Consider the following 27939-nt stretch of genomic DNA (forward strand, 5'->3'; position numbering starts at 1 on the left):
TAACCATGGATGAGTCTTGGGTTTACTGTCACTATCAGCCAGAGACCAAGCAGTCAAATCAGTGGAAACATCCACCCAGATACTATGGTTTCTGATCTAACGCCTCTTTCTCCCTAAAAGGCAAAGTCAGTTCCATCGGCTGGTAAGGTGATGGCTTCAGTTTTCAGGACTCAGAAGGAATTTCACTGCTGGATTTCCTCCCGAAATGTCAGACCATTAATGACCAATAGTATGCTAATGTGCTAAGGTAACTGCATGAGAAGATCAAGGTTAAACGTCGTAAAAAAACTTATTAAATGTGTGTTGTTCCACCAGGACAGTGCATCGTGAACAAGTATGGCTGCAATGCATGACTGTGGCTTTAAATTCATTGAACGTCCTCCGTATTCCCCAGAACTGGCACCGTCATGATTTTCATCTCTTCCCCAACTTGAACAAAGAACCGTCCGGCAAGCATTGTGTAATTGACGATGAGGGGGGCACGGGTGGCCCAGTCGTTTAAGGCGCCGCGATTCGCTGTGCAGAGTTGCGTCCCTTGGGCACGCCAGAAACCTATGATTGTGGGTTCGAATCCCGGTTCGCCCCAATTATGTTTCTAGGTTTGTCAGCACTATACCCGTGCTCGTGGGTTTCACCGAAGTGGTAAACGTCTGAGACCTGCATCACATCGGACTTTCCTCCCACATCAAGCTGACACGCCGTGATATAACTGGAATACTGTTGAAAGCGGCGTTAAACCCAACTCACTCATTCACTCACTAATTGACGATGACGTCATTTCTGTTGTGGAGGTTTTTTTTACACCATCATTAGGAAACCTTTTACACGACCAGGAGAAGACCTTCTACACCAGTGGGGTCGAGGAACTGCAGCAACGTTGGCAGAAGTGTGAGGACCTCGGTGGGATTATGTTGAAATATAATCAGCATCCAACTCCAACAATGCAGTTCATCATTGTAAGATTCGTCTTTCAATGAAATCCTATATGCTACGAGTTTATAACAACTTTCCGTAACTTTCGTTGGCATCTTGAAATAAATGAAAGTTCGCAAAAAATGTTTCCCATACATGGATTGTTTTTTATCTGCAGCCTCCGGACGTCAAAGCCAATCGCTACTGAGCTGAGATATCGCGGATGAGACGTAAATCTAACACACCCACTCACTCTACACTTTGCCTTGCATATTCCTGATGCAAATAGGCTTGCGTATTTCGCCATGCATTGCAAAACGTTTCTGTTATCTTCGTGAAATAATATATTATGTCTAGTATTAAAACAAATAAAATGGAGGAGGGTAAAACGGCGGATAACATTTCAGTCTCTGAAATATAAGAAATATATAAAACAAATATGTATTTAATATATAATAACAGAGACCATAAAATGTGGTCTCTGATAAAGTGATAATAATAAATACATTTATTGGAATATAGCACCATTTACAGGGCTACATGATATATAAATTGAAAGCCTCAGTCGGATGTCTTTTTCTGCAGATAAATAATCAGTTCGGTAGGGTACAGAAGAAGTAAACAATGTCATGCCGGTGTGTATTAAATGATAACAGACGAGAGTTATCCCCCTTGTGAGAACTGCGTAGAAGGTACAGAAGTTTCATCATGGCTTCCATGTGCAGATCTGTCGGTAACCTCTGCCGACAAAGATATAGTTTGCAGGTAATTTAAACAATTGCGAGATATTTCAATATGTTTAATATCGTCACACTATGGGTACATGTACATGTTCAACTCATACAATCGCTATACTTACATGCTTGGGTGTCACAGCCTCTTCGGCCCTTTACCATGTGTACTCACGTGCTTGTAAAGTCGTTATACAAATAACCTCAATAGTTGTGTGGTGGGCTACTTGTTTGTACTCATTTGATACATTTTCATATTTTACAAATTGTGACAATTTTATTATAGATTTGTTAAAGGCACTGTCAGACATAGTTGTCATACTTTGATTATGAGGCAACTGAAGGTCACACAGCTTTCGGCCGTACCCCACCTCCTACACACCACCCCAACCCCCCTTAGAATATATGTAACTAAAAAGAGGGGAGTAGTGCACTTTTTCAGATCCAATTAGCGCTGTGGGGGCTCGAACGCGCTTTGCCGGCTCACCAGCTCTGCTAATTAATGCGTTAATTAGCCAACGCTCTACCACTGGACCACAGGCGCTATCACATGTAATCAGTGCTTGTTTAACGGGTCATTAGAATCCCCATTAACATACATGCGTAATACAGTAAACAAGGAATTGCGCATGCGTGTGACGTCACGGTCCACTCTCCAATTCATCTTTTCTTGAAACCACTCCCGCGCGGCCATTGTTTATGTCAACATGACCGACCAATCGGATTAACCGGATTAATGCTTGAAAAGGTAAGAATTTATGGCTAACCCTTGCCCAAAGCAAGCTAACCCTAAGGACCGAAAAGGGGTGTTTGATCGTAAAGACGTGTAAGTTTCCCTAAGACCGAAAACGGTAGTTGGATCGTAAAGACATGTAAGTTTCCCTATGACCGAGAACGGGTGTTGGATTGTCAAGATGTGTAAGTTTCCCTAAGACCGAAAACGGGTTGGATCATGAAGCGAGAGTCAGCCGAGCATGAGGCACAGTAACGGTATAACGAGACAGCAGTGGCACTATCATGACTATAGCGAGTGAGTGAGTGAGTATGGTTTTACGCCGCTTTTAGCAATATTCCAGCAATATCACGGCGGGGGACCCCAGAAATGGGCTTCACACATTGTACCCACGTCGGGAATCGAACCCGGGTCTTCGGCGTGACGAGCGAACACTTTTAACCACTAGGCTACCCGACCGCCCCCATGACTATAGCGCGGTAATTGAGCGGATGGTAGAGCTCGGGCTGTGCCCGGTAAACTGCATTGCTGCCGGATTGAGCGGAAGTTGAGCGGAAGTTGTTATCCATAAAGTTGTACGTTTTTCTTACTTATTTTGCCAGCTTCTAGAATGCCAATCACACAGTTGATGTGTAGGGGGTCTAATGGGGTTGAACCCCTTCTCATGATTTTTCAAGGATGGGTGCTGAAGTGTGAAATTAAAATCACTTATCAGGGTATTCTTGTACATTTTATTGTTTTAAATTTTATAATTACTTTTATTCTTCACGTGAAAAAGTCAACATATTCCTACGATGAAGTGGTATAGTATAAAACATTTTGTCTAGTGGAATTTGTTGTCTTCCATTTTCACTCGCTACATTTTCTCAGATTTATTTCTAAAGCCGTCTTCCCTTGTGGCATCAGTAACAATGGCTAAGCCCTCGTTGTTCTTTGGGGTCATGGATGGCCCAGTCACCTGACATGTGCAATTTGCTGTGCAGAGTGGCATTCTTTGAACATGCCATAAACCTATGATCATAGGTTTCGAATCCCAGTTCACGCTGATTATGTTTCTAGGTTTGTTGGCACCATACCCATGCTTTTGGTTTTCACCAAAGTGACATCATTTCGGGCTTTCCTCCCACAGCAAGCTACACAGCCAGCCACACCGTGATAAAACTGAAATACTGTTCAAAATGGTGTTAAAACAAGCCAACTCGCATTTCATTCTTTACTATGATCAACTGTAGAATTGCGGCATTTTTAGCCTATCATTGTACATGTTGTGTCTTCAGCAACCTATGCTTGTTGTAAAAGGCGACTAACAGGATCGGCCGGTTAGGCTCGCTAACTTGGTTGATGCATCATATTCCAATTGTGTGGATCGATGCTCGTTATGTCAATTACTGGATTGTCTGGTCCAGACTTGATTATTTACAGACAACCGTCATATAGCTGGGATATTGCTGAGTGCGGCGTTAAACAACAAACAAAACAAAAACAAAATTGTACATGTTGTCCATGTACCAGAGCAAAAAAGAAAATGAACTACAGGTACAGACATGACCAGGATTCGCAGACTATGGTCAAAGTTATCCTGTTTATTATTTAATTCAAATTCTGTTTACAGGTGTTGCTGTATCATAGTGGTCGTCCAACAGCGGCAAGATGCCCTCCCTATTTGGCCTGTTTCCAGCAGAACAGCCCGTTGGATGTCAGGTTATCTCAGGTAGTCACTGTCGCCAACACAAGCTAGGGCCATACACGCTGGAGTCCAATACAAGCTAGGGCCATACACGCTGGAGTCCAATACAAGCTAGAGTCATACACGCTGGAGTCCAATACAAGCTAGGGCCATACACGCTGGAGTCAAATACAAGCTAGGGCCATACATGCTGAAGTCCAATACAAGCTAGAGTCATACACGCTGGAGTCCAATACAAGCTAGGGCCATACATGCTGGAGTCCAATACAAATTAGAGCCATACACGCTGGAGTCCAATACAAGCTAGAGTCATACACGCTGGAGTCCAATACAAGCTAGGGCCATACACCCTGGAGTCCAATACAAGCTAGGGCCATACACGCTGGAGTCCAATACAAGCTAGGGCCATACACGCTGGAGTCCAATACAAGCTAGAGTCATACACGCTGGAGTCCAATACAAGCTAGAGTCATACACGCTGGAGTCCAATACAAGCTAGGGCCATACATACTGGAGTCCAATACAAGCTAGGGCCATACACGCTGGAGTCCAATACAAGCTAGGGCCTTACATGCTGGAGTCCAATACAAGCTAGGGCCTTACACGCTGGAGTCCAATACAAGCTAGGGCCATACACGCTGGAGTCCAATACAAGCTAGGGCCTTACACGCTGGAGTCCAATACAAGCTAGAGCCTTACAAATACTAGACATCACACACCAGAGTCCAATACAAGCTAGGGCCATACACGCTGTAGTCCAATACAAGATGGGGTCATACACGCTGGAGTTCAATACAAGCTGGGGCCATACACGCTGGAGTCCAATACAAGCTAGGGCCATACATGCTGGAGTCCAATACAAGCTAGGGCCATACCCGCTGGAGTCCATTACGAGCTAGGGCCATACATGCTGGAGTCCAATACAAGCTAGGGCCATACACGCTGGAGTCCAATACAAGCTTGGGCCATACACACTGGAGTCCAATACAAGATGGGGCCATACATACTGGAGTTCAATACAAGATGGGGCCATACACGCTGGAGTCCAACACAAGCTAGGGCCATACACGCTGGAGTCCAATACAAGCTAGGGCCATACATACTGGAGTCCAATACAAGCTAGAGTCATACACGCTGGAGTCCAATACAAGCTAGGGCCATACACGCTGGAGTCCAATACAAGCTAGGGCCATACATGCTGGAGTCCAATACAAGCTAGGGCCATACATACTGGAGTCCAATACAAGCTAGAGTCATACACGCTGGAGTCCAATACAAGCTAGGACCATACACGCTGGAGTCAAATACAAGCTAGGGCCATACATGCTGGAGTCCAATACAAGCTAGGGCCATACCCGCTGGAGTCCATTACGAGCTAGAGCCATACATACTGGAGTCCAATACAAGCTTGGGCCATACACGCTGGAGTCCAATACAAGCTTGGGCCATACATACTGGAGTCCAATACAAGCTTGGGCCATACACGCTGGAGTCCAATACAAGCTTGGGCCATACATACTGGAGTCCAATACAAGCTTGGGCCATACACGCTGGAGTCCAATACAAGCTTGGGCCATACATGCTGGAGTCCAATACAAGCTTGGGCCATACACACTGGAGTCCAATACAAGCTGGGGCCATACACGCTGGAGTCCAATACAAGCTAGAGTCATACACGCTGGAGTCCAATACAAGCTTGGGCCATACATACTGGAGTCCAATACAAGCTTGGGCCATACACGCTGGAGTCCAATACAAGCTTGGGCCATACATGCTGGAGTCCAATACAAGCTTGGGCCATACACACTGGAGTCCAATACAAGCTGGGGCCATACACGCTGGAGTCCAATACAAGCTGGGGCCATACACCCTGGTGTCCAATACAAGCTGGAGTCCAATACAAGCTAGAGTCATACACGCTGGAGTCCAACACAAGCTAGGGCCATACATGCTGGAGTCCAATACAAGCTAGGGCCATACACGCTGGAGTCCAATACAAGCTAGGGCCATACACGCTGGAGTCCAACACAAGCTAGGGCCATACATGCTGGAGTCCGATACAAGCTGGGGCCATACACGCTGGATTCCAACACAAGCTAGAGTCATACAAATACTAGACATCACACACCAGAGGCCAACACAATCCCGAGCCATACCAAAAAAAGACATCACACACAAATTCAACACACACTTGAGCCCTACAAATGAGAGCACAAGACAATAATTTTAACTAGGTGTCTTCTGTACACACCGTTTCTAGAAAGTTTTCAGCGTTCTGGATACAAATATGTCATTTTAGTTCCCTGTTTCAGAGTCGAGCTATGTCAGGTGGAAGGAGGAGCTTCATTGCTCAGTTCGTAGACAACATCAAACAGGAGATTGCTAAAAATAAAGAAATGAAGGTAAGAGGATGAATCTGATCTCGAAACTTTGATGGAACATTTATCATCCCGGTTTGCTGCTAATCTGCTGCACTGTTTCATTCTCTAGGAAAACCTCAAGAAGTTCAAGGAAGAGACGGAAAAGTTAGAACAGTCTGATGCCATTCGGAAAGCTAGACAGAAGTTTGTGAGTTAACAGCTTTCATCTGCTATGTTCATGTCACCATGTCCTTGTCAGTATGAGCACATGTTGTATGTTCTCATCTGTTCTTACCACCAGTGGTCTTCTGGAACTGCTGTATGTCAACTAGTAGTTTCATGGTATCCTTATCGTACAAAAAACATTCTTTTGCCTTTCACATAGTAAGCGTTTCTTATCTCAGTCTTCATAGCACTATGTCAGCAAATATTTGCATGATGATTGTTACGAACCTATACTAACTTGCTGGGCCACAGTAAGTCATGGATTTGTGCTGATTATGACATGTAACCCATTCAGGAACCCACTCACTGTTTGTGAGAGGACATGTTACAGAGCTGCTCTTGATGTTTGCAGGAAAATATTGAGGCAGAGACAACAAAGAGCAGTCAGGTTTTGAAGAAGACGTTTGGGGACATCAAGGGGAAGATGTCTGATGTAAGTAAACTGGTAGAAGGTTAGAGGGGTCCACATAGTCTCCAAGCTCACAACAGGTAGTAGGTTAGAGGGGTCCACATAGTCTCCAGGCTAACAACAGGTAGTAGGTTAGAGGGGTCCACATAGTCTCCACGCTAACAACAGGTAGTAGGTTAGAGGGGACCACATAGTCTCCAGGCTAACAACAGGTAGTAGATTAGAGGGGTCCACATAGTCTCCACGCTAACAACAGGTAGTAGGTTAGAGGGGTCCACATAGTCTCCAGGCTAACAACAGGTAGTAGATTAGAGGGGTCCACATAGTCTCCAGGCTAACAACAGGTAGTAGGTTAGAGGGGTCCACATAGTCTCCACGCTAACAACAGGCAGTAGGTTAGAGGGGTCCACATGGTCTCCAAGCTAACAACAGGTAGTAGGTTAGAGGGGTCCACATAGTCTCCACGCTAACAACAGGTAGTAGGTTAGAGGGGTCTGTATAGTCTCCAAGCTAACAACAGGCAGTAGGTTAGAGGGGTCCGCTTAGTCTCCATGCTAACAACAGGCAGTAGGTTAGAGGGGTTCACATAGTCTCCAAGTTAATGAAGCACGTGACACAGCGACACATTAGGTGTGTGGAAAGGGAACTGTGTTCAATCCCGGGTCTCTGCCCGCTGGATGGTACACTGGGTGGACCTGCTTGAAGTGGGTGTCATGCTGTCTTCAGGTGAATCGTCTTCGGACAAATAAACTGCATAATGCTGTTATGATGTTATTTGCATCCTGTGTACCGTTATGTTGTTCTGTCTCAGACTCTGGATGAGGTGCAGAAGACGGAGTTTGTGAAGAAGGTGAAGGAGTCGTCGGGAGAGCTGGGAAAGTCAGCCACAAAAGCAGCAGAGTCTATATCAAAGTCTGGGCAGCAGATCGGGAAGAGTGCAACTTTCAAATCTATCTCAGAGGTCAGTAATGTCCTGGTTGTCTTCCATTTGAACATATTTACTCAGATGCTACTTCTCTTTTGGGTACATTTCCAGCCCACCTGATGCTCTCGTTCAAGTGAACTCACGGCATGATGTGTTGTCCATGTCTCTAGTGCTCACAGCCTTCCAAACTGATTTAAACATGGCCAACATGTGAATGTGATTTTCCTATGTCAGTTGCTTTTCTCAATAGATTCCCTCCAAATTAGTAGGCTATTGGACAAGGATTTCGTGACGTGTACAGAAGGGTTCACAGTAATGGTAGCCTTGACTGTCTCCAGTTTGATGTGTCAGGAAGGATTTCGCTGGGTCTCGACTCGATCCTCTGTGACCTGTACAGAAGGGTTCACAGTGATGGTAGCCTTGACTGTCACCAGTTTGATGTGACAGGAAGGATTTCGCTGGGTCTTGACTCGATCCTCTGTGACCTGTACAGAAGGGTTCACAGTGATGGTAGCCTTGACTGTCACCAGTTTGATGTGTCAGGAAGGATTTCGCTGGGTCTTGACTCGATCCTCTGTGACCTGTACAGAAGGGTTCACAGTGATGGTAGCCTTGACTGTCACCAGTTTGATGTGTCAGGAAGGATTTCGCTGGGTCTTGACTTGGCCCTCTGTGACCTGTACAGAAGGGTTCACAGTGATGGTAGCCTGACTGTCACCTGTTTGATGTGTCAGGAAGGATTTCGCTGGGTCTTGACTTGGCCCTCTGTGACCTGTACAGAAGGGTTCACAGTGATGGTAGCCTTGACTGTCACCAGTTTGATGTATAAGTTTATCAGGAAGGATTTTGGTGGGATGGGACATATGTTAACACAGCCTTTTACATGAGTAATATTTTCATCCTTTTTAGGGGGTTAAAGCTGTAAAAGAAGAGTTTGATGAGGCGACCCTGTCTCGGGCCAAACATTACAAGGCTCCAGGTTTGTGTTACATCTCAGATAGAGTACTAACCGTGGTTGGTTTCTGATTGGAAAAGCTAGTGAAATACTTTGGTCTCGTGTGTAAACTTGCATGTAATTTGTCTTTTGTCATTAGACTTGAAGACACTGTTACCTTGTCGCCTTAGTGTCCAGGGGCTTGACAGTAGATATTTGTCACATTGGCATGTTATATATAATGCGTAACTATTTATTTGTAATGTGACATCAGAAACTCTTAACTGAACATTATTTTCTACATTATGGTAAAAGACTTCAGATATATCAAATGGTTTTGTAACTGTTATTTCTGTGAGTATATAATGAATTCAGTATGACTATTAGCATGACTCAGAAATATAAATGTTCATTTATGTCTGTTTATTTGATGAATGTTTGTTGAAACTATATGTCACTGTATTTAAAAAGAAGTACATTTCATAATATTTTACCACAGACAAACTTCGGAAGCGGACAGAAGGAATGCCAGGAGTTCCAAAGGAAGAAAAGACAGTAGAAGCTAATGAGTATGTCATGTAGTACGAGTATGTCATGTAGTACAGGGAGTTAACTGTCATATAGCATGTGTTGCAGGGAATTAACTTGAGTTTGTCACGTACCATGTGCCCATGTGTTCAAGAGAATTAAGTGTTATGTACCTACATATTTTTGTTTATGCAGCTGTTTTTGTTCGCAGAGAAGCCACCGGAATGGTCTTACATAAAGATTCCAAGTGGTTTCAGAGTTGGCAGAACTTTAAAGATAACAATCCTTATGTACATAGTGAGTATATTGCTGAATTAAAAAGCCCAAGCATTTAAAAAGAGTTGTTACCAATATCTGGTAAGGATTGATTTCAAAGTAAGCCTTATGTCCTTATGACCAAACATTGGGAAAAATATGATAAATTCTGTTTGAAAAAGTGATGGTTTCTGATGACACCCTGTACTTTGGCTGTAATGAAATGTCAGTTACAATTTCTCTACTGAGATTTGTGTGCAGCCTATTTCTGGTGTTCCCCATCGTGATATTGCTGGAATATTGCTACAAGCGGCATAAAACCATACTCACTCACTCTACTGAGATTTAGACAGTACCAAATGCATGGTCTCAATAATCAGTGCAGGTCAGTTTGACCCTGCCGAATGTTGACAGTTAATAAATTGTACTCACTCACTCACTCATAATTTCTATTTTCAGAAATGTTTGATCTTAAAGTTAAGTATGATGAAAGTGACAATGCTATGGTGCGTGCAACTCGAGCTCTCACAGATAAAGTAGGATACTTGTTTGGTGAGTATCATTTTTATGTTTGGAAATGTTTCTCAGCTTTCCATCTGGTGCATGTTTGTTTTTCTGTTTATCAATTACATGAAAGAAATAGCCACTTCAGCCAGTTACTTCTATATTTCAGTTTATGAACATGGACAAAGGCTGTTAAATGTGCATTTTACCATGAATTTTGTCAGTCAAAGGTACTATTTGACAATAAACACCTCTGATTGAAACAGTCGATTTGACAGCCGCATCACTGCGGAAGCAAATATTTTTAGAATAGTACTTCTTTACAGTCATTGTCGGTAGGCATATTAAAATAATTATATGTACAATCATAGGCTTCAAAATGTATATCTCACTCTATGCCACTCTCCTTTCTTCCTTGATCCTATGTGGAAACATACTTAACAAAGTTTCCAGCTTCTAGAGAGCAATTCACCCGAACACATCCCAGTATCGCGATGGTTACCAAGAACTGGGCCTTGTATGTGATCCCGTGCACAGTGACCTTACACAACCTGATCACATGTCTATCTCTGCCACATCATTCTCTTTCACATCGCCTCAGGGCCTGAGAAGATCCGGGGTAGAATAATTCTTCAACGACCCATGTAAAAGGCAACTATGCTTGTCGTAAGAGGCGACTAACAGGATTGGGTGGTCAGGCTTGCTGACTTGGTTGATGCATGTCATCGATCCCAACTGCTTGGAACGATGCTCATGTTGTCAATCACTGGACTGTCTGGTCCAGACTCGATTACTTACAGACCGCCACCATATAGCTGGAATATTGCTGAGTGCGGCGTTAAACAACAAACAAACACATCGCCTCAGTGTGAAGTCGTGTTTGTCTACAGAGGGAATTTAGTTGTTTTTCTTGTGTGGTGTTTATCAACTAGCTTTGCGGGTTCGATTCCCCACATAGGTACACTGTGGTTGGGTGACCAGACAGATGGATGAGTGACAGATGGATGAGTGACCAGACAGATGGATGAGTGACCAGACAGATGGATGAGTGACCAGACAGAGGGATGAGTGACAGATGGATGAGTGACCAGACAGCTGGATGAGTGACCAGACAGCTGGATGAGTGACCAGACAGCTGGATGAGTGACCAGACAGATGGATGAGTGACCAGACAGATGGATGAGTGACCAGACAAATGGATGAGTGACCAGACAAATGGATGAGTGACCAGACAAATGGATGAGTGACAGATGGATGAGTGACCAGACAAATGGATGAGTGACCAGAAAGATGGATGAGTGACCAGACAAATGGATGAGTGACGGAACAGATGGATGAGTGACAGAGGGATGAGTGACCAGACAAATGGATGAGTGACCAGACAAATGGATGAGTGACAGATGGATGAGTGACCAGACAAATGGATGAGTGACAGATGGATGAGTGACCAGACAGATGGATGAGTGACCAGACAGATGGATGAGTGACCAGACAGATGGATGAGTGACCAGACAAATGGATGAGTGACCAGACAGATGGATGAGTGACAGATGGATGAGTGACCAGAAAGATGGATGAGTGACCAGAAAGATGGATGAGTGACAGATGGATGGGTGACCAGACAAATGGATGAGTGACCAGACAGAGGGATGAGTGACCAGACAGATGGATGAGTGACAGATGGATGGGTGAGTGACCAGACAGATGGATGAGTGACCAGACAGATGGATGAGTGACAGATGGATGAGTGACCAGACAAATGGATGAGTGACAGATGGATGAGTGACCAGACAGATGGGTAAGTGACCAGACAGATGGATGAGTGACAGATGGATGAGTGACCAGACAGATGGATGAGTGACCAGACAGAGGGATGAGTGACCAGACAGAGGGATGAGTGACGGAACAGATGGATGAGTGACCAGACAAAGTGACCAGTCGAATGGATGAACAGCCAAGTTCTACCGAAGTAGATCAAACTGCTTATGACATTTACACAAACTGGTCTTCTGTTCATTAGATAAATACTTTCAATACTAAAAATGCCATGTAGACACAGGCTGATTTCAATAGCCACGTTGGACTAACACGGGACAACCCGTAGTGACTTCTAGCTTGCATTATTATTGTGTGGGAGTTTTTCATTACAGTTGTGTTTTGGACATAAACCAAGTGAGGTATGTCGTTAAACTGACGAGGTCTGTGTGTTGATGTTGCAGGTGGGGTGTTTTCTAAGACGGAGATGTCCGAAGTCCTCACAGAAGTTTGTAAGATTGATCCCTCCTTTGATAAAGAGATGTTTGTGCGACTATGTGAAAAAGAAATTATTCCAAATGTATTAGAGGTGAGTTGGATAGTGATGGTAGTTGATTATAATATTTGATACCGAAATAATGAGACTTGCTAGAATAGGAATTTATCTGTAGATTCTATCATTTGGTATTATCTGTGCAATTTGAGAATATAGTTTGATGATGATGTCAGAGATTGTTAATTACAGAAGAGTCGTCATGGAAACATACTGAATTTAGATAAGACGTTGAATTGTGGTACTTTGATATGTGAGGATAAACAAATTCTACCCAAACTGTCAACCATCTGCTTCTAAACTGAGGATAACCCAGTGGGGATTCTGGGTTAGAATAGATCCCCAGCATCCTGTGCTGGACGTGAATGGGGAAGAAATGGATCGGGTCGTCCGGCTTGGTGACTGGGTTGATAGCATGTCATCGTACCCTGACAGCATTATTTGTTTCTCACTTTCTCAATCACTGTATTGTCTGGTCCAGGCTTGAGTACTTACAGACTGAGGATCTAGTGGATACAACATGTATGACCTTGGCAGATTGTGTGTCATTGCTTCATGCAGTTGACCATTGATGTGCCTGGAACAGATTGTGTCCTATACAGGCCACTAGGATACAGCTGGAATATTGCTGACTGTGGTGTTTTCACTTCACTTCCTACTGAGTATATTAAGGACATTCTATTGATGCAATTGCAGGCCATGATACGAGGTGACCTTGAAGTCCTGAAAGACTGGTGCCATGAAGGGGTAGGTTGTCTGTCATTGTTGCAATCTTGTGGACATTCATGCTTGTCTCCCAGCGTGGATTCCCAGTACGGCACGTTTGTCATACAAGTTAAGGACTTTTTGATGGTTACAGTGTCATCTGGTTGATTGTGTGTCATCAGACCCATGCCTTGTGGATTGGCCATGCTGTGTAGACACCAGTTTGATTACGGCAAAAAACAACATTCAGAAACATTTACAGAAAGATAAAGTGTGTTTGTGTGATATCATAGAAGGATGGAGTGTGTTTGTATGATGTTAGAGAAAGATGAAGTAAATTACATTAAGTAATACGTTACCACTGTTATACCGAGGCTGTTGTCTCCCACAACTGCTGCTATAGCGAAATCTACCACAGAGATCTCAATTACCTCATGCAGCACGTGCGTAGCCACCTAGCTGCCATGTGACACCCTTCACTCTTGTCTCCTTCGTCTGCTTAGCAAGACGTGTTTTCTCCTGCTGAAGCGTTCCTTGAAGATTTGGTGATATTTATTATAGTTTATTCTCTAATAAACTGTGCTTTTATGGGGCGTTGCGGTAGCTACGCTTGGTTATAATTTTCCCGGTCCTTTTTTCTATATACTTGCGGGGTTCGCGTATGCACGTTGTGTTTTACGTTTCCCCTGTTCTTGTATGTTTTGGGGGTTAACATAACTTATTTCTTTAATAAAAGTTATATGTGTATGTTATATGTTCACATTGCTCGTTTATTTTCTTGTGAAAATGTTCGTTTGTGAATCATTGTGGTGCGTGCGTTGTAACCATGTTTTGTTCTTTGTTTATAGCAAACAATCAATGTCTGACATGGATCTGTCCCCAGTATCCACCCCCTCTACCCCTGCTCCTCGGAGTTATGGGGTGTGCAGAAAGTTTTTGTCGTCCCGGGATCCCCACGATCGTTGCCCGCGGTGCAGGGTTCCTTGCGGGGACGCCCGGTGCATCCTGTGTGAGGGTCTGGGGCCTGCGGATTTTGAGCGGTACCGGCTGTACGTACAGTCCGTCTCCACCCCTGTGGTGGCCGGTTCGTCCGGTCGGGGTCCCCGTGCGGGTACCACCTCCTCGGCTGCGGCGGATCCCCTTGCGGCCCTCGGGCTGTCTGGGGATTCCGTCGCCGCATTGTTGTCGAAACTTGTGGATTCCAAGCTGGCGGCCTTATCGCAAGATAGGCCGCTGGCTGTTCCGTCCCCGGCCTCTTCGGTGGCCGCGGGGTCGGACGCGGGGTCCACCGGTAAAGCGGCGGATCTCTTGGCGGCCCGTGTGCTGTCCGGGGATTCCGTCGCTGCATTACTTGCATAACTTGTGGACTCCAAGCTGGCGGCCTTATCTCAGGATAGGCCGCTGGCTGTTCCGTCCCCGGCCACTTCGGTGGCCGCGGGGTCGGACGCGGGGTCCACCGGTACGGCGGCGGCTCCCGTGGTCACCGGTCCTTCCCCCGAACCGTTGCTCCCGCTATCGGTTTAGGACCGCGTGGCCATGGTTTATGACCTCTTTGAGGACATGCCCCGGCCGGTACCGCGGGGAATCCACGACTGTGGGTTCCTCCGAGGTATGCGATGAGTCTTCCGACACGGCTTTCCCCGCATCAACCTTGCTGCGCGGTTTCAAGCCTTCCTTGGAGAACGCCTTCGCGGCGGCCTCCGGTCGGGGTCTCCCGTTGCCTCCGACGTCGTGGAGAAAGGGTTTATTCCCGGTACATGACCTTGCCTTTCCCGAGGCTGGTCCTACCGCGGAGGCCCATGTTGAGCGGTTGGGTGTCCGTGCCCCACCGGCTGCTACGGTAACGCAAGCTACCTTGCACCAGCTGGACGCCCTCGCTCGGCACTCCATGTCTCACGGAGACACTTACTTGGCTGCAGCGGCCCGTCTGGTCGAAGGTTCTCCCACGGACCGTGACCAGCGCATTTACAACTGCCTGCTCAGTTTAAATGCTTCCCTGGAGTACGTTGCCGAGGACTCTCGGCACACACTTGCTCTTGTTGGGTCCCTGCATAGGCGCCTGGGTGCCGCTCCTAACCGGAGCGCGCCCCAGGCTGCTGCGGCCGGTAGGTCTAAGGGGTCGGGTTCTTCTTCCTCTGGGAAGTAGCCCCGCCCTGAGGGCTCCGGTATGGGCAATCAGCTGCCCTTTCGCGGGAAGACGGGGAACTGGGGGAAGCCCAAGTCGTCGACGGACGGCAAGGGCCCCTCCAGGTGACTCTCATTGGAGGGGTTCGTATGCCGACAGCGCCAACTTCGGTTGGCCCTTAGGCGAACCCGAGTCACTTGGCCCTGGACAGTTGCGCCTGTCGCAACCTGTCAGGGCCCCCTCTCCTTACCCAGTGGGAGCCAGACTCCAGACTTACTGGGAGAATTGGGAACAAGTGTTCGACGACCCGTGGGTGGTCAACACGATTCGGTACGGCTATCGGCTTGATCTCAAAGCGAATCCGCCGCTCACCGTTGCCCCGTTGGCAGGTTTCGATTCGGAAACCGATCTTCCCATCCTCGCCGATGCCATCGGCAGGTTGGTGGAGAAGGGGCAGTACGGGAGTTAGCTCTACCAGAAATAACACCGGGGTTTTACTCCAGGATATTTCTCGTTCCCAAGTAGGACAGTGCCGAACTCAGAATGATTCACACGTCCGCTCCCTGGCTGTTCACCCGGTTAACCACCCCCATAGTGGGGTTCCTCCACAGGAGGGGTGTCCGGTACTTCGCGTACCTGGACGACTCGCTAGTAGCAAATCGAATGACGGACACCCTGTCACGCCATCTCGATTTCGCACGTCGGCTCTTGGAGCAATTTGGGTGGATTATCAATCTCCCCAAGAGCGAGTTAACCCCTTCTCAGAACTTGCTGTTCATCGGAGGTCGGTTCAACACGGTGTCCCATCGCCTCTTTGTCCCCCCAGACCGGTGGCACAAAATTCAGGCGATGATTGCCAAAGTCTTAGCGGTGCAACAGACTGTTCACTTTTGGGAACAGCTGTTAGGGCTACTTGTATCAGCCCAGGACTGCACCGCACGGGGTCGTCTCCAACTCCGCCCGCTGCAACGGTTTTTAATCCAGTTGTTAGCAACGGAGGTGAACAGTGCGACCGTCGCCCTCCCGGATCGGCTCCGACCGCATCTGGAGTGGTGGACGGTCCCTTACATTGTCTTATCAGGAGTCTCTATGCGGCCCTACCGGGCCACGTTGACCCTGTATACAGACGCCTCTCTAGTGGGCTGGGGCGCCCATCTAAAGGGGGAGGTGAGCTCGGGGCTGTGGTGCTTAGACGAACTAGGTCTTCACATCACTTGTCTCGAGTTCAAGGCAGTGATCAACGCAGTCAATCACTGGAAGCATCGTCTCGTCGACGCCCGGCTCATGCTGGCGACCGACAACACGACGGTAGTGTCCTATGTGAACAAACTGGGGGGAACCCACAGTCACTCGCTACTCGATCTCACGTTCGAGTTTTACGCTCTGGTGGACAGTGTCCCGTGCCAGATACGCGCCCGTCACATCCCAGGTGTGCGGAACGTACTGGCCGATGCTCTATCGAGGCCTCAGGATCCGAGCCCCACAGAGTGGATGCTGAACCCAGTAGTGTTTCAGTGGCTGTGCGAACGTTTGGGTCGTCCGATGGTCGACCTGTTCGCAACGCGGTTCAACAATCAACTCCCGTTGTTTGTATCACCAGTCCCGGTCCCGAGGGCCATCGATCACGATGCTCTCGCGTTAGACTGGACGGGCTTGGTCGCTTATGCTTACCCGCCGACAGCGTTGATACCACACATTCTAAGCCGGCTCCGAGGAGTTCGCTGTCGAATGTTACTGATCGCGCCCATGTGGCCGAACAGATCGTGGTACCCCGACTTGCTGACCCAGGTCACGCAGTCGCCACTTCCACTGCCTGTGAGACTGGATCTCTTGATCCACCCTCACACCCGTCAGCTTCATCCAAACGCAGGGCAGTTCAATCTGCACGCGTGGATGTTGTCACCGAGCGTCTGAGGAGTAAAGTTTTTTCTCGCCGGGCGTCTCGGGCATACGTTAGTATGCATCGTGATTCTACCCAGAAGGTGTATAAAGCACGTTGGGTTATTTTCACGAAGTGGTGTTGTAAACATCACATTCATTCGCCAGATAAGGTATCTGTGCAGGATATTGCTCGTTTCATGTCTCACTTGCGAGAGACCCGGAAACTCTCCGGGGGTTCCATTGCCAACTATGTCTCGTCCGTTGCTACGGTACGGGACGTTGCTATGGGTACCAGTCTCTCCAAAGAGCCGGTGATACGGGGTATTATCAAGGGTTTCAAACAGCACGATCTTAAGAAGGGCCGCCTTCGGGCACCGGCCTGGGATCTTTCCCTAGTGTTGCAATCACTTACGGAAGCTCCGTATGAACCCTTGCATAGTGCTTCGTTCCGGCATGTGACTTGGAAAACAGCATTTCTCCTCTCCTTTGCCACGGCGGCACGTGTATCCGAAATTCATGCACTCGATGTCGCCAAGGTACGATTCGATAGGGGTGACGAAGGAGCGGTCCGCCTGGGCCTGCTCATGGGCTTCGTCGCCAAGAATCAGAGAGTCGGGCAAACGGAGAGAGAATTCACTGTAAGATCACTCAAAGAAATCTTACATCCTGCTGATACTGAGGACAGAGCGCTGTGTCCGGTTAGGGCCCTTAAGTATTATCTTAAGGCTTCGAATGAACGTAGACAAGGGCGTGACCGTCTGTTCATATCGTGTAACCCTAATCGCACGGTTGACATAACTCGCAACTCGATTGCGTTGTGGCTTCGTTCTGTCATCAATCTGGCGTACCGGTCTCGGGGGTTACCGGTAGCGGGGTCAAACCCGCACGAGATCAGGGCGCTAGCGGCAACATTTGCCCTACACTCGAATATCTCTGTTCGCAGAATATTACGAGGTTGTTACTGGCGTTCTGACTCGGTTTTTGCCAATCATTACCTCAAACAGGTCGCTGATGCCGTCGTGGAGAGTGTGCACCGTCTTGGCCCGCGGTTCGCGGCGCAAGCGGGCACCTAAGGGGTGTGCCCAGCGCAATTCCGAACTCCTCAGGCGTCTGACCTTGCACGGTGGTCAATCTGGGTCGACTCCAATGTTCCCACTGCCGTGGGTACAGGAGTTGGGGTCCCGCAAACCAGCGCACTCACACCACAGGTGAGGGCGGCTTTTTGTGTGCTTTGTCCTTATTTGTATTTTGACAATTATGTATTTAATTGTCTGTCGTGTATCCCAACCTTGTGATGCATGCTTACAAATACTGGAATTAGGTCACGCGCCTAATGCATACTTTAAGTAGGCTTGCTCTGGGATATACGGTCTGAATGAAATTAATTTCCCTCTTTTCGACTGTTTAACCTGATCTAAGATTAAGCTCACGCGGATACAGTGTTCTCATCCGCTGCGGCGATGAAATACCTATCCAGTGGGGCCGTTTGGAGTCACCAATCGTTTTGGCAATGACGATTGAGCCTTACGGTATGCGCTTGACAGTGCTTTGGTATTCCTATAGGGTAACGCCTAGCTAGGTGCATGCGCATCGAGTGCTTCCGCCTTGGTGTTTACTTCCGCTGGTCGGAAGGAACGCTAGCAGTCAGGATTCGGGTTGTAGGTGCTCCCCACCGCCTACTGTGGTAGTCAGCCTCGGTATAACAGTGGTAACGTATTACTTAATGTAATTTGTAGAATTTTCCTATTCGGAATATTCTATAAGTAATACGTTACCACTGGGCTGCTGCCCGCCCGTCCGTCCCCCGAGCACTTGCTCTCGCAGGAGACAAGAGTGAAGGGTGTCACATGGCAGCTAGGTGGCTACGCACGTGCTGCATGAGGTAATTGAGATCTCTGTGGTAGATTTCGCTATAGCAGCAGTTGTGGGAGACAACAGCCTCGGTATAACAGTGGTAACGTATTACTTATAGAATATTCCGAATAGGAAAATTCTACAAATTTGTTTGACATTACAGAAAGAATAGTGTTTGTATGATGTTACAGAAAGATTAATAACAGTACAATATATTTCAATCTAATTGTAAAGAAGTACAATATATTTCAATCTTATTGAAAAGAAACAGACCAATCCTACCAACCAAGTCATCATCTGAGAAGTTTTCTCTTTCATTCGCTGCTGTGATTTGATAGTCCAAACTAGTACTATTCTACCATTAAGCAGAAGTGTTAATCTGGATTAAAGATATAGTTTTATTTATAGATATATACTTTTATGTTTAGAAATTCCGTAATACATCTCTCTCTCTCTCTCTTTCTCTCTCTCTCTCTCTCCCTCCCTCTCTCTCCCCCTCTCTCTCTCCCTCTCCCTCTCCCCCCTCTCCCCCCTCTCTCTCTTTCTCTCTCTCTCATACTAAATTAATCGGAAAAGATAAAGTCAATTGTTGAGTTATGTCCTCTGCATTCATCAGGATTGTTACTGGGGATCGAACTGCATGTTTGCTGTATATGTTTCAGCCATTCAACACACTATCTCATCCCATCAAGCAAGCACAGCAGGCAGGGTACAAGTTTGCGTCAAGAGTCCTTGATGTCAACAATGTAGACGTAAGTGCCACTTTCATAATCAGCAGATTAGAGGATAACGCATCATTCATTCTTCATTAATATTGTTATCAGCACCTGGCGTCCTTGAGAGGATATAGTGATCAGTTTGTCATATCTTTTCACAAGTTCTTGCATCCTGGTCAACCTAGTTGTAAAGTGGGATGCTTGCACTTTGTCAATTTTCTATTTGGGGCAATATTATCCTGAAGATGCACAAAGACACAACAGGCTCTGCACAGATTCATGAGGTTCACAATTTTATGCCTAAGTATTATGCAGATTGGTGACTATCGAACAAGGAAGCTTTAAGTCTGGCCTTTTAGTGTTGGTGGGACTCTGAGGGGAATCTGTTTTAAGCCAGGATGTAGTCAGTCTATGGACATATTGCAGTGTTAGCCTTCACTCGGGGAGGTTGGGTAGCCTAGTGGTTAAAGCATTCGATCGTCAAGCCAAAGACCCGGGTTCGATTCCCGACATGGGTACAATGTGTGAAGCCCATTTCTGGTGTCCCCTGTCGTGACATTGCTGGAATATTGCTAAAAGCTGTGTAAAACCATACTCACTCACACCCTTCACTCACCTGTCTCTGGGAGTTGGTGTAGGGGTTCATGAAATATAAATTGTTATGATCGGTAGTCAGAAGAATATCAGCTTTGAAAAATGACTGCCAGATAAAGGATGGTTTGGGAACCAAGACGTGACACTCCAACACACTCGAAACATTGCACGTGGACCATGCAGTTCCTATTTGAACATGCAGTGAAAGGTTGTCAAATTGCTCTTGAGCCATTAGTATTGTTGATTTTCATTATCCACAGTTACATGTAAGTTCTCTACTGCTGCTTTAACGCAGTATTTGTGATCAGATTGGGAATGCATCGCCTACAATGTGGCTAAGGGCTATTGGCATACTTCACACTGGTAGAGCTCATCGAGAGGTAGACAATATGTTCAATGTGTCGCAGTCTGTGATTTGCAGACTTTGGAACAGATTTCTGCAGACACTAAATGTTGAAGATTGGCCATGCACAGATTGCGCTAGGTCAACAACGCTAGTCCAGGATTGATTAATCAGAAAACAGGCTTTAAGAATTGTGTCAAAATAACCAATCACATTGCTGTTCACTTGCGCCAGGCCACCAGACTTCAACTTTCTGACCAGAGGATTAGAAATCAATTGCATGCAGCTAATCATGTACCATCATTAACAAAACCAGACGCCAATGGTGTTTTGAGCCATTTTTGATAGGTGTGGACGTGTCTGGAGCCACCCTAACGAATTCTTGCGAACGTCAACATAAGGCAACATGACAGATTTAGGGTTGGTTCTGTACTGATATGGAGCAGGATCACTATGACCACCATCCGTTACGTTGACTGGACTGATCCAGGTGCTGCAAGAGATGACAAGACTTCCTCAAATCGTCATTGGGAGATTGATTAGGACCATGCCATGTATTAACATTGTTTAGCTAATCATAGGGGCATGACCCATTATTAATCAAGACAACGGTCATTTCATGATTTCACTCTCCTGTTGTCTTTCCTGGTTGTTTGCACCCTTACACTACACCGCCAACATGTACTGTTGATTCTCATGTTACACCATGTCCTCCCCTTGTCTTATCCGTCCATTACCATCACTCTGTTTCTCTTTCTATTTCTATCATCATGTTATTTTCGAATATGACCTACATTTTGGAGATATTATATAAAATGTTATGGTGTTCTCTCCTGAAATCATGTTCTCATGTGATTTGTACATTACTGCCTGCCTGACAACAGGTTATTTCTTGCGAAGGTAAAAAAAGTGATTTGTTTTGTTCCAGCGTAATTAATATTAGAAGTTCAAATCATAAAACAATTATAGCCTTTGATTTTATTTAAAGAAAATAAGGTACAGAATTTTGTCAGACGTCTCAAATACAGAATACAGAATTTTGTCAGTCATCTCAAATGGAAATAATTGCTATTAGTTTGCTGATGCACAACATGATGTCAAGCCATGTGAACTCTGTTGAGGGGAGATAACTCTGTAGTTACTCTAAGACATTTCATTTACCTTGAGTGTTTGATGCTCTGTGTTGACTCTCATAGGGTCACTTTGTATTTCATCTCCAAGTGAATGTTCGTTTTACAGGTTGTAGCTGGTAAGATCATGGACCAGGGTCCAGTCTTGGTGATCAGCTTCAACGCCCAGCAGATCATGGTGGTCAAAGACAAGATGGACAAAGTAGTGGAGGGAAACCCAGTAAGTACTGGTTGCCTGGTTAGTGTACTGGTTGCCTGGTTAGTGTACCGGTTGCCTGGTTAGTGTATTGGTTGCCTGGTTAGTGTACTGGTTGCCTGGTTAGTGTACTGGTTGCCTGGTTAGTGTATTGGTTGCCTGGTTAGTGTATTGGTTGCCTGGTTAGTGTGCTGGTTGCCTGGTTAGTGTATTGGTTGCCTGGTTAGTGTACTGGTTGCCTGGTTAGTGTACCGGTTGCTTGGTTAGTGTACTGGTTGCCTGGTTAGTGCACTGGTTGCCTGGTTAGTGTACTGAATACCGGCCTAGTGTATTAGTTGCCTGGTTAGTGTACTGGTTGCCTGGTTACTGTGCTGGTTGCCTGGTTAGTGGATTGGTTGCCTGGTTAGTGTACTGGTTGCCTGGTTAGTGTGCTGGTTGCCTGGTTAGTGTACTGGTTGCCTTGTTACTGTGCTGGTTGCCTGGTTAGTGGATTGGTTGCCTTGTTGGTGTGTTCTGGTTGCCTGGTTAGTGGGCTGGTTGCCTGGTTATGTACTGGTTGCCTGGTTAGTGTACTGGTTGCCTGGCTAGTGTGCTGGTTGCCTGGTTAGTGTATTGGTTGCCTGGTCAGTGTACTGGCTGCCTGGTTAGTGTACCTGTTGCCTGGTTAGTGTACTTGTTGCCTGGTTAGTTACCTGTTGCCTGGTTATTGTGCTGGTTGCCTGGTTAGTGTACTTGTTGCCTGGTTAGTGTACCTGTTGCCTGGTTTGTGTACTGGTTGCCTGGTTAGTGTGCTGGTTGCCTGGTTAGTGTGTACTGGCTGCCTGGTTAGTGTGCTGGTTGCCTGGTTAGTGTGCTGGTTGCCTGGTTAGTGTACTGGTTGCCTGGTTAGTGTACCTGTTGCCTGGTTTGTGTACTGGTTGCCTGGTTAGTGTGTATGGTTGCCTGGTTAGTGTATTGGTTGTCTGGTTAGTGTACTGGTTGCCTGGTTAGTGTACTGGTTGCCTGGTTAGTGGATTGGTTGCCTGGTTAGTGTACTGGTTGCCTGGTTAGTGTGCTGGTTGCCTGGTTAGTGTACTGGTTGCCTGGTTACTGTGCTGGTTGCCTGGTTAGTGGATTGGTTGCCTGGTTAGTGTACTGGTTGCCTGGTTAGTGGGCTGGTTGCCTGGTTAGTGTACTTGTTGCCTGGTTAGTGAACTGGTTGCCTGGTTAGTGTACTGGTTGCCTGGTTAGTGTGCTGGTTGCCTGGTTAGTGTACTGGTTGCCTGGTTACTGTGCTGGTTGCCTGGTTAGTGGATTGGTTGCCTGGTTAGTGTACTGGTTGCCTGGTAAGTGGGCTGGTTGCCTGGTTAGTGTACTTGTTGCCTGGTTAGTGAACTGGTTGCCTGGTTGGTGTGTTCTGGTTGCCTGGTTAGTGGGCTGGTTGCCTGGTTAGTGTACTGGTTGCCTGGTTAGTGTGCTGGTTGCCTGGTTAGTGTACTGGTTGCCTGGTTAGTGGGCTGGTTGCCTGGTTAGTGTGCTGGTTGCCTGGTTAGTGTACTTGTTGCCTGGTTAGTGTACCTGTTGCCTGGTTAGTGTACCTGTTGCCTGGTTAGTGTACTGGTTGCCTGGTTATCCCCCGCCGCGCGAAAGCGCGAAGCGGGGGATATAGTATTCACGACCGTCCGTCCGTACGTCTGTACGTCCCACCTGTTTGTTGCCGCGATATCTCAAGAACTAAACACTGGATTGTCTTCATATTTGGAACTATGGTGTATATACAGACTCCGCAGACACCAGTCGGTTTTGGTGACCTTGACCCCGTTTTCAAGGTCACAGCAGGCATATCTGCTTTTGGAGTTGGAAAACGGTGTTGCCGCGATATCTCAAGAACTAAACACTGGATTGTCTTCATATTTGGAACTATGGTGTATATACAGACTCCGCAGACACCAGTCGGTTTTGGTTACCTTGATCCCATTTTCAAGGTCACAGCAGGCAAATCTGCTTTTAGAGTTGGAAAACGGTGTTGCCGCGATATCTCAAGAACTAAACACTGGATTGTCTTCATATTTGGAACTATGGTGTATATACAGACTCCGCAGACACCAGTCGGTTTTGGTGACCTTGATCCCATTTTCAAGGTCACAGCAGACAAATCTGTTTTTAGAGTTGGAAAACGGTGTTGCCGCGATATCTCAAGAACTAAACACTGGATTGTCTTCATATTTGGAACTATGGTGTATATACAGACTCCGCAGACACCAGTCGGTTTTGGTGACCTTGATCCCATTTTCAAGGTCACAGCAGGCAAATCTGCTTTTGGAGTTGGAAAACGGTGTTGCCGCGATATCTCAAGAACTAAACACTGGATTGTCTTCATATTTGGAACTATGGTGTATATACAGACACCGCAGACACCAGTCGGTTTTGGTGACCTTGACCCCATTGTCAAGGTCACAGCAGGCAAATCTGCTTTTGGAGTTAGAAAACGGTGTTGCCGCGATATCTCAAGAACTAATCGCTGGATTGTCTTCATATTTGGAACTATAGTGTATATACAGACACCGCATACACCTGTCAGATTTGGTGACCTTGACCCCATTTTCAAGGTCACAGCAGGCAAATCTGTTTTTGGAGTTGGAAAACGGTGTTGCCACAATATCTCAAGAACTTATCGCTGGATTGTCTTCATATTTGGTACTATGGTGTACAGGCGGGGGATATTTCGTCACTCTGTGACAAATACTTGTTTGTGTACTGGTTGCCTGGTTACTGTGCTGGTTGCCTGGTTAGTGGATTGGTTGCCTGCTTAGTGTACTGGTTGCCTGGTTACTGTGCTGGTTGCCTGGTTAGTGGATTGGTTGCCTGCTTAGTGTACTGGTTGCCTGCTTAGTGTACTGGTTGCCTGGTTAGTGTGCTGGTTGCCTGGTTAGTGTGCTGGTTGCCTGGTTAGTGTACTTGTTGCCTGGTTAGTGTACTTGTTGCCTGGTTAGTGTACTGGCTGCCTGGTTAGTGTACTGGTTGCCTGGTCACTGTACTGGTTGCCTGGTTAGTGTACTGGTTGCCTGGTTAATGTACTGGTTGCCTTGTTAGTGAATTGGTTGCCTGGTCACTATACTGGTTGCCTGGTTAGTGTACTGGTTGCCTTGTTAGTGAACTGGTTGCCTGGTCACTGTACTGGTTGCCTGGTTAGTGTACTGGTTGCCTGGTTAGTGTACTGGTTGCCTTGTTAGTGAACTGGTTGCCTGGTCACTGTACTGGTTGCCTGGTCACTGTACTGGTTGCCTTGTTAGTGAACTGGTTGCCTGGTCACTGTACTGGTTGCCTGGTTAGTGAACTGGTTGCCTGGTCACTGTACTGGTTGCCTGGTTAGTGTACTGGTTGCCTGGTTAGTGTACTGGTTGCCTTGTTAGTGAACTGGTTGCCTGGTCACTGTACTGGTTGCCTGGTTAGTGAACTGGTTGCCTGGTCACTGTACTGGTTGCCTAGTTAGTGTACTGGTTGCCTGGTTAATGTATTGCTTGCATGGAGTTTGTAGTTAGTCCTGCTTGAACAAGACAAATATGCTTACTATGTTTGCATTTTCTATCATATTTATTCAGATCCATTTATAGCAAAATTGAAGCTTTTAGAACAGGTTCAGAGTCAAATCCCTCAAATGCTACTAGTCAATGGGGACTGCCATCATTGAATTTTTACTTGTCCTTGGCACTATTTTATAGTTTCGGGCAAGCGAATTAGCGTGAATTTCGAAGGCTGATCACTAGTTATTAATAGTAGGGACACAAAGTGTAGCTGTGATAAGTGTTGTGTCATATAATGTTGTGTCATATAATGTTGTGTTTCTCCCAGGACAAGATCATGCGGATACTGTACGTCTGGGCGTTGTGTCGCGACCAGGAAGAGATCAATCCCCGCGCTGCCTGGAAACTCATGGACCTCTCCGCCAGCACGTCTGAACAGTGGTTGTGAGGAAAACAGCATCACCGATCCGCAGATGGATGCCATTTGAAACAGATGTTGACAATGTGTCTCAGTAGTGTGCCATGAAGACAAGTGTCAGCACCATGCAAGGAAATAGTAGGCCTGATGCAGATTAAATTATGTGAATTATGCTTGTGAGAAGTGTGTGACTTCATTGTGTCATGGACACCCGTAGAGAGATGGACATTCAAAGTGCTACAACATTGAAGACGTTAAGTCAGCAGTCCTGCTAAAAGCTACACAAGTATTTCTGTTTTCAGATTGTGTGATTCAAGCATGGTACACCTGTGCTTATGGTGGCAGTGCAAAAAAGGAAGTTACCCTTAACATGGTTTATGATGGCGTGTGTTGTTTACAGAGGCATTACTGACACAACTGGAGCTAATCTTGGGGGACATACAGACACTCGAATAACGCTCCATGGACACGTACTTTACCAGAACGGCAGGATGACTGCTCTGAGTGATGGTTCGGGATATATAGGACAGAGGCAGAAGTTGCACTATAATGGATAACATGGCAGACAGAAATGATTATACACCAAACACATGCATGTGTGTTTATCATGGTCCTCGACAGTTGGGTTAATACATGTATGCAGAAAAATAAGAGGAATAGTCCTCCACCCCTCTCCCAATGCAGCATTCGATTGGCGTATCTCCCATACTTTAACATAGACTTGTGACAGTCCTTGTTCTAAAACTTCTTTATGAAACGGGGCGTGAAGTGTCATTAGAATGTTTCACAAGGATGTGAAGTAACATGAGGGATTATCATGCAGACTCCCGGAAGCAATGCACCCAGTACCCAACAAAGGGGGAACCAGACGTAGACTAAAGTATAGAAGGAAGTGATGTACCCAGGTGCCATGTGACTCGATAACTAACATTAATTCATGAATTGTCTTCCAGGAAAGAAGACTGAAAAACTGCCTCAAAAATCAAACAAAGAATAAATAAGAGTGACTGGAAAGTGGACAGTACAAAAATTTAAATATGACAGATGAAGGTGTGTTCAGAAACAAATTGTAGGTACCGATAGTTGTCTCTCTCTTGTCGGAGAGTAGAAATTATATGTTTCTACCCCAATGGTTTCAAGGTTTAAATGTAATTGTGAGATAGTGTGAAATGTTGATGACAATGAGTTGATGGTAAAATACAAAACAATATTGTGTCACCTTTCATCAGTGTTGAACTTTTTTCTCTTCTTACCTTGAGGCAGGGAGATATTGCCATGGGGGAAACGTGTTGTTCCAGATCTTGTGTATTGGGACAAGTAAATTTTAGTTTTGTTCTTCTCAAATTCTGATAAGGACATTATATTTATTTAGTGGGTTTATGAACTGAAATTAGAAAAAAAGTTTTTTTACCATTTTATTGTTTTGCTGACAAGTCTTTGATGGGCATTTCGAAGTTGGAAGAACATTTCATGGATAGCATTTCTTTTATTCTGTTTTACAATTAGGTGAAATGAAGAAACCTAGAGATTTTATCACGGCTGTTCATAACAAATGGTAATTAATACATATAAAAATCTTTTTCTAATGAAAAAAAGCATCAAATATCTTTCTGTATTTTGCTAAGTTAAAACATGTTTTTTTTCATTCATTTGTAACAGTACCAATCTGAACAACAATTCGACCAACTACCTTCAATTTTAGGCCCAAAACTTTGTAAACCAACTAACAGAAAATAAAAAGGATTTTTTTTTGGGGGGGGGGGACAAATGATTTGGTGCAATCATTTTCATAAATATTATTCAAAGACTTATGAGTGTTAGCATGGTTACGAAGTTAATCAGCCTTGTCAACAAAGAGTGCTGAAACATATAATACAGGTGTATGTTGTGCAACTGATTGTACATAGACAATGTAATAAAATATTTTACATACAGTTGTTTGATTTGTGTTCTGGAAACCTGA

The 27939-nt window shown here is 45.9% G+C and overlaps 1 protein-coding gene across 1 annotated transcript; it reads left to right on the forward strand.

Moving 5' to 3' along the window:
- The first annotated feature begins 1599 nt into the window (after positions 1-1599).
- LOC124122048 (mitochondrial import inner membrane translocase subunit TIM44-like) lies at positions 1600-27910 on the forward strand. Its single transcript, XM_048402630.1, has 15 exons — positions 1600-1677; positions 3989-4087; positions 6376-6465; positions 6554-6631; positions 7001-7081; positions 7869-8018; positions 8892-8961; positions 9416-9485; positions 9656-9741; positions 10159-10251; positions 12423-12547; positions 13208-13258; positions 19739-19828; positions 21969-22079; positions 25887-27910. The coding sequence occupies exons 1-15, from the start codon at positions 1621-1623 to the stop codon at positions 26004-26006; spliced, it is 1371 nt and encodes a 456-aa protein (XP_048258587.1). The 5' UTR covers positions 1600-1620; the 3' UTR covers positions 26007-27910.
- Positions 27911-27939: the final 29 nt, after the last annotated feature.

Source organism: Haliotis rufescens, unplaced genomic scaffold, assembly GCF_023055435.1.
Source record: "Haliotis rufescens isolate VD_foot unplaced genomic scaffold, xgHalRufe1.0.p SCAF_1, whole genome shotgun sequence".
NCBI classification, from domain to species: Eukaryota; Metazoa; Mollusca; class Gastropoda; order Lepetellida; family Haliotidae; genus Haliotis; species Haliotis rufescens.

Coding starts and splice junctions, on each gene's coding strand:
- LOC124122048 (XM_048402630.1), top strand. CDS start 1,621: ATGGCTTCCATGTGCAGATCTGTCGGTAACCTCTGCCGACAAAGATAT. Junction 9,742..10,158: donor TAACAATCCTTATGTACATA/GTGAGTATATTG, acceptor TTCTATTTTCAG/AAATGTTTGATCTTAAAGTT. Junction 12,548..13,207: donor TTATTCCAAATGTATTAGAG/GTGAGTTGGATA, acceptor ATGCAATTGCAG/GCCATGATACGAGGTGACCT.